The 18,816-nt window shown below is 54.3% G+C and overlaps 6 protein-coding genes across 6 annotated transcripts; 4 read left to right on the forward strand and 2 right to left on the reverse strand.

Moving 5' to 3' along the window:
* Nucleotides 1–2,273: 2,273 nt before the first annotated feature.
* CONPUDRAFT_153739 (uncharacterized protein) lies at nucleotides 2,274–5,345 on the forward strand (the record flags this gene model as incomplete). Its single annotated transcript, XM_007770407.1, has 4 exons — nucleotides 2,274–3,579; nucleotides 4,280–4,464; nucleotides 4,552–4,970; nucleotides 5,039–5,345. The coding sequence occupies 4 exons, from the start codon at nucleotides 2,274–2,276 to the stop codon at nucleotides 5,343–5,345; spliced, it is 2,217 nt and encodes a 738-aa protein (XP_007768597.1).
* Nucleotides 5,346–5,944: 599 nt separating this feature from the next.
* On the reverse strand, nucleotides 5,945–6,446 carry CONPUDRAFT_72983 (uncharacterized protein; the record flags this gene model as incomplete). Its single annotated transcript, XM_007770110.1, has 3 exons — nucleotides 5,945–6,022; nucleotides 6,080–6,331; nucleotides 6,414–6,446. 3 exons carry the CDS (start codon nucleotides 6,444–6,446, stop codon nucleotides 5,945–5,947), a joined length of 363 nt encoding a protein of 120 aa, XP_007768300.1.
* Nucleotides 6,447–7,969: 1,523 nt separating this feature from the next.
* CONPUDRAFT_137247 (uncharacterized protein) lies at nucleotides 7,970–10,385 on the reverse strand. The gene is made up of 6 exons (XM_007770408.1): nucleotides 10,040–10,385; nucleotides 9,885–9,991; nucleotides 9,076–9,824; nucleotides 8,581–9,018; nucleotides 8,473–8,525; nucleotides 7,970–8,406 (listed from the first exon to the last, which is right to left on the reverse strand). The coding sequence occupies exons 1-6, from the start codon at nucleotides 10,331–10,333 to the stop codon at nucleotides 8,101–8,103; spliced, it is 1,947 nt and encodes a 648-aa protein (XP_007768598.1). The 5' UTR covers nucleotides 10,334–10,385; the 3' UTR covers nucleotides 7,970–8,100.
* A 585-nt stretch (nucleotides 10,386–10,970) lies between these two features.
* CONPUDRAFT_55683 (uncharacterized protein) lies at nucleotides 10,971–12,181 on the forward strand (the record flags this gene model as incomplete). The annotated part of the gene is made up of 3 exons (XM_007770024.1): nucleotides 10,971–11,105; nucleotides 11,158–11,351; nucleotides 11,401–12,181. The coding sequence occupies 3 exons, from the start codon at nucleotides 10,971–10,973 to the stop codon at nucleotides 12,179–12,181; spliced, it is 1,110 nt and encodes a 369-aa protein (XP_007768214.1).
* A 1,329-nt stretch (nucleotides 12,182–13,510) lies between these two features.
* CONPUDRAFT_124175 (acid protease) lies at nucleotides 13,511–15,670 on the forward strand. Its single transcript, XM_007770409.1, has 11 exons — nucleotides 13,511–13,933; nucleotides 14,002–14,078; nucleotides 14,140–14,179; nucleotides 14,234–14,336; nucleotides 14,405–14,587; nucleotides 14,645–14,699; nucleotides 14,759–14,867; nucleotides 14,920–14,965; nucleotides 15,032–15,104; nucleotides 15,176–15,311; nucleotides 15,385–15,670. Exons 1-11 carry the CDS (start codon nucleotides 13,549–13,551, stop codon nucleotides 15,483–15,485), a joined length of 1,308 nt encoding a protein of 435 aa, XP_007768599.1. The 5' UTR covers nucleotides 13,511–13,548; the 3' UTR covers nucleotides 15,486–15,670.
* Nucleotides 15,671–16,470: 800 nt separating this feature from the next.
* CONPUDRAFT_165406 (acid protease) lies at nucleotides 16,471–18,411 on the forward strand (the record flags this gene model as incomplete). The annotated part of the gene is made up of 11 exons (XM_007770410.1): nucleotides 16,471–16,723; nucleotides 16,793–16,869; nucleotides 16,929–16,968; nucleotides 17,023–17,125; nucleotides 17,187–17,369; nucleotides 17,439–17,493; nucleotides 17,559–17,664; nucleotides 17,719–17,764; nucleotides 17,819–17,891; nucleotides 17,956–18,091; nucleotides 18,146–18,411. The coding sequence occupies 11 exons, from the start codon at nucleotides 16,471–16,473 to the stop codon at nucleotides 18,244–18,246; spliced, it is 1,173 nt and encodes a 390-aa protein (XP_007768600.1). The 3' UTR covers nucleotides 18,247–18,411.
* Nucleotides 18,412–18,816: the final 405 nt, after the last annotated feature.

Below are 18,816 nucleotides of genomic sequence, written 5' to 3' on the forward strand. Positions count from 1 at the left end.
CGCACTAAGAGACGATGACAATAATTCCACAGGGGCGCTACTTGTGCCCCACGAGAGCGTTTTCGACACGCTCACTAGACGTCCTATTCCAATACTGTTCCCGAATCTGCGAGTGCTCACGGGCGCCCTCCCAGACCAACTGTTCTTGGCTTTGCTATCTCCCCAGATTCGGCACTTGGATGTCATATACGACAACATAGAGACTTTCCTCGATAGCGAGTCCACGTTACCAGCACTCTGTCCGTTAATCGAGTCACTCCATAGTTTGAGGTTTCATCGCGAAGTCTGGAGTCCTTGCCCTGTGTCCCATTTGCTCTCACAGTGGACCTCCCTTCGTTCCCTTAGTGGCGTATTCGTGGACCATACAATATTGACTTATCTCAGAGGGTTGCCAGACTTTCGTCATTTGGAACTATATCTTCTGTACCCTCTTGAGCGCCGTAGGTCAGACACCAAGAGTCAGCTCCGGGAGGTGGATTCGCTCATGCTTACAGGCAACTCTTATGAACATTTATCAGGTGCTATGGAGCTCCTGTTTCGACCCGCGCTTCAGCAACCCTTATCAGCATCTCTTCCAGCTATACGTGCCTTATACATTCGAAGCCATGAGCAGGAGTCAGCCCCGTCTTCCTTACTCTTGTCTCCCTTGTCCGAACTTATCTCTCATTCTGATCTCCGGACATTTCACATCACCCAAGGATGCGCACGGTCTGATGACGACCGTTCGTCGTTATATGAGAGCCTTTGCTCTCTATCTGTCTTCCGCAACCTCGTCTCGTTCAGCGTTGACGTTTACTACCCTAATGAAGATTTCAGCGGAGCTTGGCTTAGCAGCCTTGTTTCCCATTGGCCTCTTCTTGAAACCCTGCGCATTACTCGTTTGCGTCAATTCATCGTGTCGCCCCAGACTCCCAGGGCCCCTATGACCCCGTCCATCTCTACACTCGACCTAATCACCATTCTCCGTGTGTGTCCAATGCTCAAGAACGTCCTTGTAAACGTTGTCGTCGAGCCTGAGGACATCGCTATCTTGTCTGCGACACACGACGAGTCCGAGTGCTTCAATAATCTAATTTGCTTGTCTTTGCAACATTCCACGGCACGATCTATAGACGTGGAGCCCATAGCTCTCTCGCTTGCCCGGTATACTCCTTGTTTGGCTCACATACACACGGAGGGAAGCATACAGTTAGACTTTTGGGAAAAGGTGGCGACAGCGGCTGCTTGTAAGCTGAACGATCCTATGTTGAAATGCAGAGTAAATACCGGTATGTGCCGATAGATGTTGAGATAGTTTATACAGCAACTACTTATGGAAAAGGTGTTGAAGTTGAAGCGCTGAGGTTTATATGGCACCAGCCTGAGTACTGAGTGCCACAGAGCGCTTGCAGACCATGCAAGCTTCCTGCCGCACTCATCCGACGATATAGTCATTTATCCTACATGCATATTTCCTCATGTGTTTGATAGTATTTAAACATTGTAGTTAGTTCCCTAAGATTGAGTAGATTTCGGAAGGAACAACTTGTCCACAGTAAAAGCGCTTGCTGAGCAACTTCAAGAAGATAAGCTTGCCAGAAAAGTGTTGGGCCTCGTAGGAGTCGAGTACAGCCACAACTAGAACGCGATGCATCATACATTCATGTCCGAGTCAACCGCGAAACACAACGATACTGTACAGCCAACAGCGCCCATCATAACCATGGCAATGCTGTACCGAGAATTGGTGACAAGTTATCATATAAGAATGCATGCTGCAACCGCTAGAAAAACTTCCCACCGCAGCACAATTCGATGGACCTAACTCACCAAATATTCCGAAGCGTTCGAGGTGAGCTTGCCCCGCCTGAGGCCTCTGTCAAACTTATGACCTGACGTCTTTCGCACAGCTAAGCTGAACTCGCACACGACTCCCGATGACCATGAGAATGGCCCAAGCAAGTCAGAGGTACATACATGGCTTCGTATTCCCGACATCTTGGAGGAGCTTGGAGGTCATCTGTGCCTACGTCAATGACGAACCGTCCCTCGCGCGTTTAGCAAGAATCTGCAGAGCGTTCAACGAACCCGCAATCAACGTGCTGTATTCTCACGTTGAAGATGTTCTTGAGCTTCTTCAATGCCTCCCTCAAGACCTCTGGATGTTGAAAGACGAGAAAAAAGCCAAAGGATGGTGCAGCTATCATCCGGTAGAACGGACGGAACTTGTATGTGCTCACGAATCGGGTCTATCATCTATGTGTTTCATTGTGTTACAGCGTTTCCGTCGAAAGATGAAGGAGAGCGAGTGGAACGTCCTTACTGCCAAAACGGCCAAGGTGAAGACTCTGGGACCGCCTCTGTCCGATCCACACCGCCACCTTCATTCCGCACCACAATATCGCCGGGGCTTCAAGGTGCAGCTCGTGGCTCACAAGAGTGTCATGGACGCTTTTGCAAAGCGGCCGACGTCGGTATTGTTCCCAAATCTGCGAGAGCTCACAGGCGCCCTCCCAAATCCATTGTTTTCCGCTTTGTTGTCCCCCCAGCTTCGGCATTTGGATGTCACGCACGAGAACATGGAGATGTTCCTCGACAACGAGCGCTCGCTTCCGGTTCTCTGTCCATTGGTCGAGTCGCTTCATATCTTGACGCTCATGGAGGACGTCAGGAAACCCTTCCCCGCGCCCCGCTTTATTCCGCAGTGGAGTTCCCTTCATTCCCTGACCGGCGGTTTCTGCGTTGACTCAGCACTGTTGAACGACCTGAGAGGGCGCCCAAAGCTTGGCAAGTTAGAACTCTGTCTTCTTGACGGTCCTTATCGCCCTATGGCAGACACCGAATGCCAGCTCCGAGAAGTTGATTCGCTTGCGCTTGATGCTGATACTTATGAGGATGTGTCAGACGCTCTTGACCTTCTGTTCCGGCCGGATATGCAGCAACCTTCACTGGAATCACTTCCAGTCGTACGGACGCTGCAAATTCGAAGCAGTGTGCAAGAATCTGCCCCAATCTCATTTCTGGCGTTGCCTCTGTCCCAACTCATCTCTCATTCTAACCTCCAGTCATTCCATATTACCCACAAACGCGAACGCTCTGACGGCGACTATCCTGCGTTGTTTGAGGGCCTCCGCTGTTTATCTGTGTTCCACAACCTCACCTCATTCAGCGTCGAGATTGAAACCCTCTATCCCACCGAAGACAAGCTCATTGGTGCTCAGCTCAGCGAACTCGTTTCCCACTGGCCCCTTCTTGAGACCCTCCGCGTCAGCCGTCCGTGGGATCTCAGCACGTTCCTCAACGCCCTTGACCTCGTCACAATTCTGCGTGCATGCCCGACTCTCAAAAACGTTCTCGTGAACGTTTTGGTCCAGCCAAACGACGTGTCGGTTTTGTCTGCAATGTTGTCTGCAATGCTCGACGAGACCGAGCGCTTCGAAAACTTGGTGTGCTTGTGCCTGGAACATTCCACGGCACGGAAGAAGGACGTAGAGCCCGTAGCGCTCATTCTGGCTAATCATGCTCCTCATTTGGCTCACATACACACGGAGGGCCGAGTTCAATTGGAGTTTTGGGAAAAGGTAGCGATCGCAGCTGCTTGTGAGATGGGCGATATGATGCGGAAGGCGAGGGTGGATACTAGACCATGTCAGGAGATGGTGAGAGGGTTTTATCGTTTTGTATAACATAACCCGGCCTCCGGTGTAGACTCGCATTTATGGACATCGAACATTGGCATTTAGAGTATTGACTTTGATGATACGCATTCATGAACTCGAGATGATAATGTATTGTCAATATTGCAATTGTATCTCTTCGACAATAAGTTGCCTCCCAAGCCTCATAACATAGGGATGTAATTAGGTCAAGACACGAAAGAAGCACTCTGTCTTATCAAGCAATGCCGTATGATACAGGGGAGGGTGTTGCACATGAAAGAGGCGATCCGACGGCAGCGCCGGTAATTGGCAGGCAATATATTGCCGGTTTCCCCGCACCGGAGTAAAGCTTATAACTTGACCTCGACTTCATCAACACGTCCCCTGCTTTCACTCCCTGCAACCCATGGCGCCTCTTTGCGATGCATTACAGGGCTCGATTACGTCTTCAATACAGGATGGGAAGAAAGTCTATCGGGGAAAGTTTGATAAGACATATGTGATTGGGTCGTAAGTAGGTCCAGATAGTTATACTCTTCAGGTTCTCTGGAACGTTAACCTCTGATACGGGCAGTGTTCCTCAGGGAGGCAAGCCAACTTTGGCTGAGGAAAACATGTCCCAGGATCTGACCTATACACAGGCTACTCTCTTGGACTTCTGCTTCAGGCATGCATAGATCACCAGGCCAGCACGAAGCACAAGGACCCGATACACCTCACCGGACACTACCTGCAAGCGACGAGCGCGACGGAATACGAGGTGCACGTCAAAGTCTTGAAGACTGGGAGAGGGTTTAGCAATCTTCTGGCTGAGCTCATCCAGCAGGTGAGCTTCTTCACATAATATGCCCATAGTGTCTCCCCTCCTGGTTCTATTCCGATACTTATACATTTCCTCCGAACTTTTGTGCAGGGCTCCGTCAAGATCACCGCACACGCCATCTTTGGTGACCTCACTCCTGACCCTAACGCCCCCGTCCGACTTGCGCTTGAGCCGCCCTCACCGTATGCGCGCCGGCTTCCCTTGACTCTGCATCCGTCCGAGCACGCGTTCGACACGATGGGCCGCCCATGGTCCTTCAAGTCGTGGGTGAGCTGGAGCCTCGACAAGGATACCATGCAGCGCAACGAGACGCCCGAACGCAACGCATCCACGAACGCGGCGGGCGAGAAGCTCGGCGGAGGCGGCATGAACTGGGCGGCCTGGTGCCAGCTCAGGCACGGTGAGGACAGGGTCGTGACGTCGTCGATGCCGTTCTTTGGGGACATGTTCACGAACTTACCCAACTTGCTGCCCAAGAGCGAACCGGCGGCGCAGGGTGAACTGTCGAGGTGCGTCGCGGCAGTCGGGTACTTTCTACGGCATTGGTGAGCTAACGGAAGAACCTTTGATGTATCAGCTGGTACCCTACGATGGTCATGAGCGTCGAATTCAAAGCTCGTCTGCCCGCTAGAGACTCGAAAGACCACTCAGCGCGCACAGTCGGCCTGTTTTGCGAAACGCGCTTTCTCGGTGATCCGCAGGGGCGACACAACCCGCGCGTCGAAGTCTGGACCGCTCCTTCCGACGTCGGCGATACGTCAAGACCGCCCACAGAGGGTTGGCGCGACAAGCAGTACTGCATCGCCGTCGCCGAGCAGATGTGTCTCACGATACCTTTCGCCGTCAACCAGAAGGAAGGAACGCGGGACAGGGCGAAGCTGTGAACGGAGGATTCCTTGTTGGCTTAGAGTGAATGTAGAGTAGAGGCAAGGGCTGGTACCGAAGCTAAGTTATGGCGTATACCATTGTGGTCACCTCATTCCTGCCTGCGAGTGCATCTCATTCATTACTTGATATATATGACTTCCAGCGCTCAATGTTTTCTTCTGTGTATCCATCTTCCCCTGGTCGACAGGAAAGACGATCCTTACCTGGTGCTCACTTAAGTCAGCCTAGGTCGGTGCGCAGCTAGGCCGTTTTGTGTACTTTTTGAGGCGAGCTTTTATCTCTGAAACGTCTTCAAGGCCACGACTCAAGCCGCGTCGAGGTTCCTGATTGGTCGGCGGCTCCATCCGTCATGTTGCCAAATCAAGCGCGCATCGGAAATCGGAACGTAACGCGTCCGTGGCGTCCATCACCCACAATCGCCCACATTGCCAATTCATCTCAGAACCATGCATTCACTGACGGTGACACTCAAGTGAGATTACCCGACTGGCCCTCCGAGTACTCCTTACTGTATGGCATGTCATCAACTTGTCTCACTACTGCGTCCATCTATTTAATCACTACAGATAGCACTCGGCGGCTCTCATCCTGAACCCTACCATTGAAACATCATATTCCTCCATTTCGCATCCCATAGCTCTTCAGATTCTGGAGCAATACATTGTCCACAACTCTGCATCGAATTACAGAATGAGCTGGTTCTTCTAGGAAATCCCGCGCCGAGACTTACCAGGAACCTGAACTTCAACCCACGCGGGTGGTGCCAGAGGCGTCCACTGATGCTGGGTCCTGCAGTGTCGGCGGATGGCCGAGCCGTCGCATGTACAGTATTGGCAGCTGGCGCACTGGAAGCGCTTGACTCCAAAGCTATCATAACGCCAAAGTCAGTACCCGTCACTGGCGACTCTGCAAATGGAGACGCGCTGTCTGCCTTCGATGTGGCTCCTGGCGCCTCTTCGCTGCCGAAACCTCGAGGTGCAACCTGGGTAGGTGCAGACAAAGTTTCCGTTCTGAATCTACAACATGATGAGTGTGACGCTGGTGAACGATGAGGAACCACTAACCGGAGTGGGTGCAGTGGGGAGGAAGAAAGACATTGCATGCAAGAACCTAGGTATAGATGAGACTTTTGCTTTGGCCGGAAGTGCTCGGAATGAGCGAGGCTTTTATACTGATCACGGACACAGAAGGACGAACAATTTCGGGGAGGATACATCGAGTGGTGTTTACTGATAATGACAGTGAACAGCGCGTTGCCAAAACCGGCGAGGACTTCTTTCTCCCAATTGTTCGTACTGGGTCCTCGTGATGTGCAGAGGCATCGTAGTATGTAAGATACGAAACGAGAACCCAATCATCTTTCTTGAGTGCAAAGGTTTTTACAGGGCCCGGGCCCGTTTGGAAGATTTTGTGGACCCATTGCGGCGTCAGCGCAACCTTTAGGTTGAGATGTAAAAATGCAATTCGTTGTACACCCTGCTCGTAACAGCGGACTGTTACGACACCAGCACGACCGTGAAATCTGAAGACCGTCTGAAAGTGAAAGTTGTTATACAGCATGCCAGGAAATGGCGACCGTTACGGCGCCATTGACAGCGCGATCCTGATCGGATCGCCGAGAGTGTAATGTTTGTACGTCCTGTTCGGAGTTGTACGACGTTAGCGCGACCCTGAAACTGAGACTTAAAGCAAACTTAAAGCTTAAAGCTTAAAGTGCGGGCGTTGGACGTTGAGGCCAAGGCGTGAGTGTCCTGTTTACCATATACTACGACTCTACGTCGCAAAGGGATCGGGCGGGCCTCCGTACACACAAGCGCCGAGCATCACGGCATTTCCCGTTTAATTTCAGGTAACTCTGCCCACGATCCGCATGTCTTCATGTCACCGATGACTTCTACGAGCAGCAATATGACATACGGTCTGTTGCATCACTAACACGAGGGTGCGGGTAACACGGCCGGTGCCTCTGACGGTCCGACGCGGACCTAGTACCGCCCTTGCACCCTGTTTGTAACTTCATAACACCCTGTTGAATGCAACGTATAGCTTCTACAAACCTGATACGTAGACTAGAGTCGTTTTCTAATGTGCATGTCCGATACTATCCCTTGGGTCTGTCACAATTTCGACATCGTTGAGTCCTATCGCCACGTTGTCATCACCAGGCAAATATCGCACGGCGAGTTACGGCAACCTGGGTCCTGGGGTCAGGCCTATCAGGTCCAAAGGCCGGGTGTTCCGTATATGCGGCAATGGACAGATCAGTCCCCACAAATCATCTGATTTATTGATACTGGATGAATTTCCCATGTTGAGCCCTAATGAGCCCTATGTCGTGCTCGAAAGGGCTGAGTAGTAGAACAACTTAGCGAGTTGGAGGATAGTCATTTCAAATACAATCTAGAATTGCAAGCAGCCCACGGACGTGCAAGTCTGAAATTCTAGTTCGCTTGGTTAGCCGAAACTCCGACAAATTAGCTTTGAGGAGAAATCTGAAATCCTAGACCCCACGGAAAGTCACCCACTAGACCGTTTGATCAGCAACCAGTTTCTGTATCTTTTGGCGAGTTCCACCACGGCGAATCCGCCGATGGGATTGCTAGAAAAAAGCCGTCTGTAAAGCTCAAATGGTACACTGGCGCTAGAATACAATAATCTGTCTCCTTCTAACTCACGTCCTCAGTCTGTCCCATCTGTCGGCATGTCCCCCGTCCCCGCAGACCCACGGGACCCAGACAACAAACACAGCTATCAAAACCCGCCCGTCCCGCGCGCACGCGCAATACTCCCCTGTATACCCTTAATCACGCCCTTGATCCCGCTCCCGACGCCCGTCGAGTCCGTGAGCACGTTCCCGTCCGTGTCGCGGTACACGCCGTCGTTCCCGAGCCGGTGCAGGTGCGTGTTCTGCACGCGGCGGATCGCGTCGCGCCACTCGGCGCACACGGCCGCGCTGTCGAGCATCACGTTCACCTCCTGGCTGTGGTACCACGACTGCGTGTCCTGGTTGCCGTTGCCCTGGATGCCGATGTGCTCGTCGATGATCATGACTTTGACCTGTTGTATGTGGATATTTTAGATTTTTTTGGTTGGTTGCTGGATCATTAAAGGTGAAGGACGTACGTGACAGTTGCGTTTCTGCTGGGATGCATTCAGGGGCTTGACCTGATCTTTGCCTGCAGAAATAATGCTTAGTGTCTTCAGAGTCGTTCGAACGTGACGTGCACATACCGCAATACCAGTACATCTTCAGCCGATCCTTCTCCTCCTCTTTCAACTGCGCAAACATCTTCTTCGATACCTCCTCATTCGTGCCTCCCTGCCCAGGCAACACCTCACCACCATCATTAAACCCAACATCAACATACAGCGTCACCTCCACACCCCGCCTCACCGCATTCAACACGCCCTCGACGACCGGCGCAGCGTTGAACGTCGGGGTCTGGATGAACACGCTCCGCTCCGCGAAGCGCAGGCCCGCGAGCCACGCCGCGTCCTGCGCGTTGTGCAGCCCGCTGTCCGGGTTGCCCGGCTTCCCGTTCGGCGCGCGGTTCACGAGCACCATCGGGCACTCCTCATGCGGCGCGTGCAGCACGTGCGGCGTGTACTCGTCGTCCGGCCGCGGCGGGGCGTACTCGACCGTCGCGGGCGTGTCTTGGTCGCCTGCGTCTGTGGGCACGCGTCAGCGCACATTCCTTTAGGGAAGAGAGATAGGGGCGAACTCACTGAGGTGCTCGGTGATGGTCTGGTACATGCCCGAGATGAAGGGCTTGTTCTGGCCCTCGTCGCCGGTGGTAGCGAGCTTGCCCTCGGGGCCCTCACCCGCGTGGCCGTCGGGCACGCCGCCCGCCTCGGCCGCCATCTTCTTGAAGACCTCGGCGCCCCTGGAGCCATCGAGATTGCGCGTTGTGAAGAACTCGTTGTCCATCCCGAACTTGTACCCGTCCGCGGGCGGCGCGTACGGCTGGGCGAGGAGCGGCAGCGGCGGGTGCATCGGACGAAACCAGCTGATGAGCGCCATATCGTACAGCGCATCCACAACAGGGCCCTCGAGGTGCGTCATCATCTCCATGTTCGGCCTGTCCTGGATATTGTTGGACATGAGGAGCGCCATCCTGCGATCGACGATGAGGAACTTGGCGTGGAACGTGCCCAACAAAGGCTGGTGGAAGTTGACGAGCTCGAACTCGAGCCAGGGCATCTCGGCGCGCGCGGGGAGCTGCACGTCGGCGCTCGCCATCTCCTTGTCGTCGACGACGACGTGCGACTCGGTGAGCATCTTGAGGTTGGCGCGGTCGTAGAGCATCTTGACGACGACCTTGCGGCCGCGGCGCTCGGCGCGCTTGGAGAGCTCGATGAAGGCGTCGTTGATCTTGCGCGAGGATTTGGAGGACTGCCAGAAGTTGGTGGCGAGGAAGACCTCATGCTCGGCGCGGATGATGCAGTCGTAGTGGTGCTGCATGATGTCGGGGATGCTATCTTGGTTTACCGCTCAATATCGTGTTATTTGGGTAGGATATGATTGTATCACGCACACGGAGATGATGGACAAGTTCACAACACCGCGAGATCCCAATAGGGGTGGAGAGCATAGACCAGCCCATGGATTTGCTTCGAGGGTCTCGAGCACGTCGTTGTACATCTATGCATATCTCAGCACGTACCTTAGCACAGTGGTATAAACACGCACCTTTAGGAAAAGATCGCTCGGTCTGCTGCCAAAGTTGCCGCAATCCGCTACCTTGTCGAGGTCCTCCGGAGACGGATCGACTTCCTTCTGAATGCGCTTCATCTCGTTGGCATTTCCGCCCTTGAATATGCTGGCGAAGGTCTCGGCGTAGCCGCCAGACCCCGGGAGCTTCATGTGGTGCTCCTCATAAAGTGTCTTTGCGAGGTGGCCTGGAGACGAGTCTGGTTTCTCCGCGTAAGCAGATGTGAGGGTCTTGTTTGAGTGTACGATGGAGAAAGTCTTTGAGGAAACCATAGTTGGTAGGCTGGTAAGTGAAGTGGGGAGTGGAGGTAGGGGTAGGGGAAGTGGGTATGTTTCAGGTAGGGAGAGCACGCGTCAAAGGGGGAAGGATATTTTTATACTCGTCGAGGCTCAGAGCGCTCATTGGGACGTGGTGTGCGGACTCCAAATCATGCCGATGATGCAGCTGCGGCCCCAGTGAGCACTGTCCCGCTGCCATCCCGCAGCTGCACCGCATCTCTATTGTCGCTGTGTTTTCACCATAAGTTTAGCTCTGCTTACTTACCCTTTTCTGAAGATTAGATGGACTGGGAGCTCGAGTAATCAGCCAAGGTAGAGAGGACAGTGCGCATCATGATGAACAGAGGCTACGTCATTCCTCGCGATCCAAAAGCGCCCCGCCCCTGATTCTAATCTTATCTCACATTAATATTGCTTCCGGTCGCAGCCGGATCGCCAACCGGAGACACCGCCGAGCGAGTACTTGACCGGGCCAGCATCCGCCCGAGAGCGACGGGCGGCCAGTGAGAGGCAGCCACCAGCAAAACAAACAAACAGCCGACGTCCGGGGTCGACGTCTCGGATCTGAGCAGCTTGCATGTCCACCCCGCACTACCACGCAGACGTCGGGCCTTACCTCCCCAACACCTTCATGCACCCCGGCGACGACGGCCCTGGCACACCCAAGTTGCAGCTTCAGCTCTCCATCCCCATTCCTTCCCGCGACTCTAGGTACTACATCTCAGATGGAAATACTGTGCTTCTCGTTGAGAACACTCTCTTCCGGGTTCGTGCATAGTCACGATGCAGCCTACAAGTCGAGATTGATTGCTTGCCAGGTTCACAGGTCCACGTTGACCAAGGACAAGTCCACGTTCGACAGCATGTTCTCTCTCGACTCCGACTTGCGCTCCCATTCTGCCGGAGGCTCCAATGCAGTCAGACCTGAAGGAGAGAGTGACGAGAACCCGATTACCCTCCAAGGCGACACGGCTGACGAATTCCGTGCTCTTCTGTGGGCGCTCTATTCTCTGTGAGTGAAACAGCCTTTCTTCAATTGTTGGCTGCTCAACCATCTCAAGCCCTCACGAGTTCTCACTCGCACAAACGGGCCGCTCGTCCCATGCCCAGCTGTTCAACCTGGCCAAGATATCCCACAAGTACGAGTTCCGCTCCATCGAAGGCTGGGCCCTCGCCGCCCTCACCGCGCTCTACACCCGCCCCTCGCACTCGCCCCCGCTCGACGAAGCCGCCGACACCCCAAGCCTCGTGCAAGTAACCGAGCTCGCCTCCCTCTGCGAACAGCGCGAGCTCCTCGACGCCGCCACACTGCGCTGGAAGCGCCTCCTCGCCTCGTCGCGCGACGTCGCCCTCGCGCTCGGCCTCGCGGAGCGTCTCAACCTGCGCGGTCTGCTCGGCGCAGCGTACCACGCGATGCTCCTCCAGGGGCGCGACGTGTGGGACGCGGACCCGCTCCTCACGCGCGCGCAGCGCGTGCGCCTTCTCTCCGGGCACTATTCGCTCGCGCGCGCGTGGGAGCGTCTGCCTGGGGAGCCGCCCGCGCTCGCGCACAGCCCGCGGTGCACGGGCGGCGCGCAGGTGCGGTGCAATGCCGCGTGGGCGGCGCTGTGGCGGTCTGCGCTCGATATGGGCAAGCAGGTGCTGCCGCTGCAGTATGCGGATGTGCTGGGCAAGGTGATGCTCGCCGAGAGCGTGATCAAGGCGCTCGTGGAGCGGGAGATTCCGACGCAGGGCATGCTGGATGCGATGCCGTGGTGCAAGGAGAACGCGCTGGGTGCGACGAGTGGGAAGGTGAAGGAGATCCAGGAGACGCTGGCTGACCATTTTACCGATGTCGTGTAAACGGGTTGGGGGCTTATGGGGCAACGCTGGGAACGACGGTTTATAATGTGACGACGATGACGATGCTTGAATCTTTTCTGATGGCTTGGGTTTGCATGTATCCATATTGTACTTTTAGCTATGCGTATTATGTACATTTACTGACGGCGTGATGAGTCCTACGAACGTCAGCAATCAGAAGGAGCTCTCCCGCTTTGGCGAGAATTTAGGGGCGGCCTAAATATGCTATCAGCGCGGAGCCGGCGGCGAGTGTATGGACACAGCTTGTTCTCGTTCACCTCGGAGACTCGACAAACGCTGCCGCAACTTGGGCTGTACCGTCTTTGCACTGGCCTGCACTGGACTGGCACAGCTGCCCACGACTGGACGCTACGTACTTGGTGTAATGGAAGGCTAATCCCACCCCCCAAAGGCTATAAATAACCAACTAGAAATGCCGGATCCACTGTCTTTCTGATCACAACTGACGACAGCCTATGGAATGTTCAGGCACTCCAATAGCTGCTCTGGATCTGGGGAGACGCGCATTTGTGCCTTGGGGCATGCTTCTCGACTCTTCGTCAGCCGTCGCTTCTCTCTTATCTCAACGTTTCGGCTCGAGTGCAGGCACACTACCTCCTTTTCACCCTTCTCTAAAGACGTGGATGTCGTGCCTTTGCTGAAGCAGAATGGAAGTCGCCTTGTCTGCCGAGCCCCGGCCGTCTCCTTCGATTATACTCGTCCATTGTTGCCAGAGAAATGTTCACAGACGACCTTCGATGCGCAGCATACAACGAGAGACTGGACGGCTCCTGCCCCGCGGGACAATCTGCCTTTGTCTTTCTGATAGCCTCCGTGTGATCACAACACCTGCGCGTCACCCCTGTCTCCAGCTCCCCTGCTTTAGCCACGCAAAGAATCCCACCTCCGCCGGTGTTTGACGGGGGTACGCCATTTAACACCACCTCGTCGACTGCGCACGGAATCAAAAACACTTTGAGCTTAAGGTTGACGCGTTCTGGTCCCGCGGGTGTACCGAGCGAGGCCGCCGCCAGCGTGCCGAACACGGTTCCTCTTTCCCCAGGCTTTTGCTCCTGATGACGACAGGTTGAGTTACGTTGGCTGCTGAGCCGGCCTACTCGAGCGCCGGTGCACGCACTCGCACGACGTACGCTCGTTTGGCTTTCCTCCCCCACTTTTGCTCCAGGTTCTGTGGAAGGACGGTGCTATTTCTTGCTTATCACGGGCTGCTCCCCCTCCATCTCTATATAAGCACCCGCGTTCTTGGGCCCCGATGTTCCCCCAGTCCTTTCTTTCTTGTTATCCTCTGAACACTCTTGCTTACTTTTCAGTAACCTAACATCTTATATCTTATATCAACAAACGACATGTCCAGCAGCGTCGTCATCCGCTCGGTGCCCTTCACCACCCGCCTGCGCCTCGGCTCGGGCGGCGCAAAGGACCTGATCCAGCTGGACCGCGCCCGCGCGCAGAAGTTCCTCGCCGGCGTGGGCAGCCACGGCCCGCTGGCGCACAGTGAGCGCCGCCACCACCGCGAGCGCCTCCGCACTCACCACCATCATCACCACCACCACAAAGGAGCTGGTGATGCTGCGCAGCCGAGCGGCGGGTCGGGCACCGCGGGCACGGGCTCGGGTACGGCGCCGACGGGGAACGGGAGTACGATTGATGTGACGGATTCAGGGGTGACGTATACGATGTCTGTGGGCGTTGGGAGCCCTGCGACGCAGTATACGCTGTTGATTGATACAGGTAGGTGTGTGCGTGTTGGTGTAAGTGTGCTGAGATTGATCTGGTAACGTGCGCGCCTTTGATCGCAGGGAGCTCGAACACCTGGGTGGGGGCGAGCACGAAGTACACGCCGACGAGCACCAGCAAGGACACGGGCAACACTATCGTATGTCAAGTGTTTTCTTTCCTGCGTCTGCACGTCATGTTTGACGTGGGGATAAACTTAGAACGTGTCTTACGGTTCAGGAACGATGTCCGGCGAGGAGTGTGAGTTCCCAGTACAGCATATCAGGAAGCGTTCTGAGATGAGATAACGTTTAGACACCGACACCGTGACGCTGAACCCGAGCCTCGTCATCACAAACCAGGGCATCGGCGTGGCCTCCTCCGCGCAGGGGTTCTCTGACGTTGACGGCATCGTCGGGTGCGTGGATCAGCCGCACACACACACTCTCGAGTGACAGGAAGCTGATTGAATATTCCCCTCTCCAGCATCGGTCCCGCCGACCTCACTCAGGGCACCGTGTCGAACACGACCGAGGTCCCGACCGTGACGGACAATCTGTACTCGCAGGGCAAGATCACGTCGGACTCGCTCGGCATCTCGTATGAGCCGTCGTCGACTGCCAACGTGTCCAACGGCGAGATCACCTTTGGCGGGGTGGACAACACCAAGTACGTGTTATCTTACGAGCCCTTGATTAGAGGCTGATATGAAATTTGACTATGAAGGTACACCGGGGAGCTCAACTTTACACCGCTCACGACGACGTCGCCTGCCTCCAACGTGAGCTCGGGGTTGCGAGTGTCGCGATGTGACGACTGCTGATCTTTTTTTCTGTTTAGTACTGGGGCGTCAACCAGTCTGTCACGTACGGCAGCGGCGGGACGACCATCCTGAGCACCACTGCCGGTATCGTCGACACCGGCACGACCTTGTTGATGCTTGCCTCTGGTGAGGTCTCGGTAAACGCATTGAGAGTTTTCGTCGCTGATAGCCTTTACAGACGCCTATCAGGCGTACGTGAGCGCCACCGGCGCCACCGAGGATCAGTGCGTTCTTGCAATCATGCGCTTGGATGCTAACGAGCGCTTGCTGACCTGATGATGGCTCGTTAGGACAACCGGGCTCCTCACCATCACCCAGGAGCAGTACAGCAGCCTCCAGAGCCTGTACTTCAACATCGGCGGGGTGCGTCTCTTTGCATTTCTCTCCTCCATCGATTCATTCATCTCTTGCTTACTAACACTTTGATTTTATAGGTCAACTACGAGTTCACCGCGAACGCGCAGATCTGGCCGCGGGCGTTGAACAGCACCCTTGGCGGCAGCGAGGACTCGATCTATCTGATCGTGTCTAACCTGGGAACGAGCAGCGGGCAGGGCCTTGACTTTATCAGTGCGTGTCGAGTTTATGTCTCGCCCGTGTGACTAGCGCAATGCGGTGCAGTGTGCTGAGGATGATCTTGTAGATGGGTTTGGCTGGCTGCAGAGGTACTACACCGTGTTCGACACCGGCAACTCGCAGCTTGGGTTCGCGACTACCTCGTACACGGATGCGGAGACCAACTGACTGCCTGCGGCGTCTGCGATTTCGAGTTCGAATGTAATGGCGAAGCTGTAAGCTGAAGACGCGAAATATAGCGAGGCGGAGCATGGACTTGTGTGTGTACATTACAGGTTGAGATTAGAATGTTTTGCGTGTTTAGTGTCATTGTTGGACTTTGTATGTATGTAATATGATGCAGTACAATTGAGAGGAATACTTCAGATGTGAGACAAACAGCACAGTCGCTAATGAGAGGGAGAATGATAGGGAACACCAATAATATGAGCGAACTGTGTGCCTACAGCTGTGCACGGGAGCAAATATCAGCAGATCTGGGACCCCACCACAGTACTGCTTAGTTTGGTCACAGTGACAAAAGCGGCAACCGGAGGGGGGATCGACGTTGAGATCAGTGAGATCAGATCGTTGATCGCATCGAACTCATTGTCTTTCTGATAGCCTCCAGGCGATTACCACACCTGCGCGTCATCTGTATGTCAAGAAGATACATTCCTTACGTCTTCTATCTGCTTTAGGGCTTAAAGATACCTTCCTTCTTCGCTGGTGTAAACTCGCGGCGGTACGATCGAACACCAGCACCAACTCCCTGACTGCGCACGGAAATATTAACGCATTCTGATTCCGTTCCAGCTGTCAGCGTGTCAAACAAGGTTTCTCCTCCCCAAGCTGCCACAGTTCTCTTGATGACGACAAGCTGAACGAAGTAGGTACTAGTATTTGTGCTGGCTGCCGAACCGAACTGCGTCGAGCCCTGGAGCACGATGATGACGATCGATTGGCACTCCTCTCCTCGTTTTGCTTCCATAGCTTCTCCAAATGGCTCTATCTCGCCCTTATCACGAGCTGCTTCCTTCACCTATATAAGCTGCCGCATTGCTGAATTCGACCTTCCTTCATCCCTCTCTCATCTCCCCTTTGAACAGCCTTCCTCTCATCCTCGATTTTGAGCAGTGCAGCGTTTATATCCCGACTCACCTTGACGAACGACATGACTTCAGGTTATTCAGTGCCTTTCTCGGCTAACATTGGTTCAGGCGGCGCGAAGGAGCTGATCAGGCTGGATCGCGCTCGCGCACAGAAGTTCCTCTCCGGCGTGGGTGCCCATGGCCCTCTGGCGCGCAATGCAGGCGGTGGATCGGGCTCGGGGAGCTTGGTCGATGTGACAGATTCGGGTGTTACTTATACGGCGTCTGTGGGCGTCGGGAGCCCTCCGACGGATTATACGCTGTTGATCGATACGGGTATGTACATGCTGGTACATGCTCGTGATTGACTAACACCTTTGGTAATCTTGTGCCTTGTGATAACAGGGAGCTCGAACACTTGGGTGGGTGCGAGCAAGAAGTATACTCCGACCAGCACCAGCAAGAACACAGGTAACGCCATCGTAAGCCAGACGTTCTTCTGCGTTTCTATGCCATATGATTGACATTGGGATAAAATCAGAATGTGTCTTACGGCTCGGGAAAGATGTCTGGCAAGGAGTGTGAGTCCTGTTCCCGGATTCAGCGGAAGCTTTCTGAGCTGAGATAATCTTTAGACACCGATACCGTCACTTTGAGCTCAGACCTCGTCATCCGGAACCAGAGCATCGGCGTGGCTTCTTCTGCTCAGGGATTCTCCGACGTTGATGGTATCATTGGGTGGGTTCATGGACCTTGCATCACAAATATAGACAGACAGCTGACTGACGCAATACGACAGCATTGGGCCCGTCGACCTCACCCAAGGCACCGTGTCAAACACGAGCAATGTCCCCACTGTGACGGATAACCTGTTCGCGCAGGGAACGATTGCCACGGAGTCAATTGGCATCTCTTATGAGCCGTCGACCTCCACCGACGCTGTCAACGGCGAGCTCAACTTTGGTGGGGTGGACGACAGCAAGTGAGTACTGCTCTCTAATAGGGTGACGTTTGAGGCGTTGACCAAGGGTTGACGGATTGTTCCATGGAGAATCACTGGGGATGTCAATTTTGTGCCCATCACGTCGACCTCGCCTGCATCTCACGTAAGTTTATGGGGGTGAACATTGCAGATTGACAGCTTCTGACTTTGCTGATAAATGCTGCTCAGTACTGGGGAGTGGATCAAGATGTCACCTACGGCACCGGTAATACCATCCTGAACACCACTGCTGGTATTGTCGACACTGGCACGACCTTGGTGCTACTCGCGACTGGTGAGGCTTCCTTGTACAATGTAACAAGAGTATCTGTAGCTAACAGTCCTGCAGACGCCTTCCAGGCCTATACGAAGGCAACCGGTGCGACCGAGGACAAGTAAGCTCTAACGGCCATAAGCTGGTCAACGTCACTTACCCGGTTTTGTGTCAGGACGACCGGCCTCCTCACCATCACTGAGGAGCAGTACAACAACCTTCAGAGCTTGTTCTTCAATATTGGCGGAGTGCGTCATTTTTCCCCGTGCAAATTACACTAATCAGAATTTGTGACTGAACATCTGCTATTAGGTCAGCTACGAGCTGACCCCCAACGCGCAGATCTGGCCCCGTGCGCTGAACAGCACCCTAGGCGGCAACGAGGGCTCAATCTACCTGATCGTCTCCGACCTGGGTACCAACAGCGGGCAGGGCCTCGATTTCATCAGTGCGTTTCTCTCTCTTTCACCGAGCAATCCTGTGTGCTGAATATCTTCCGCAGACGGCTTTGGGTGGCTCCAGAGGTTTTACACCGTATTTGACACGACTAACGCCCAGGTCGGGTTCGCGACCACCCCGTTCACGGATGCCGAAACAAACTAAATTTCGTGTGGATCTGCGATGTCGTACTCGGATTTCAAGGTGAAGCTGTAACTCAAAGTTGAGAGTCAAAGCCGGAGAGCGGTTCAGAAGCGGAGATCGAAGGACCATTAATGTATAACAAGCTTCTCAAGCTCAGATGTTACGGTGTAAAGTCGGTCCATCATGATGTTTCACGATGCACATGAAAGAGTGGCATGATATTTGCAATGTCCAAGAACAGGCGTCATGGTGTAGATTGGTCGATGTTTTACGACATGAAACACTATTGGCATCAGATTTACAGTAAAAAAAGTCGATCGGCAAATCCGGCGACTATGTTGGCAGCCGAGACGTTTGACAGGTGACAACAATATTAATATGGATCCACACGCGCCCATGAGCCACAACGTCCAATATGAAGGTCGCGCGTCTCCAGGCGTCTCTAGTGAAGCTTTGCAAGTTTTTCACATGGCTACAGTTTTGTTGAACCACTGCGGCCAGGCTGACAAGATGTGACCCGAGTCAGATTGATGCCCGGCGGTTTGACGTGATGAAGAGTGTGCTGATGGCCGGGCCGAATACCCGAAACGC

Source organism: Coniophora puteana, assembly GCF_000271625.1.
Source record: "Coniophora puteana RWD-64-598 SS2 unplaced genomic scaffold CONPUscaffold_6, whole genome shotgun sequence".
NCBI classification, from domain to species: Eukaryota; Fungi; Basidiomycota; class Agaricomycetes; order Boletales; family Coniophoraceae; genus Coniophora; species Coniophora puteana.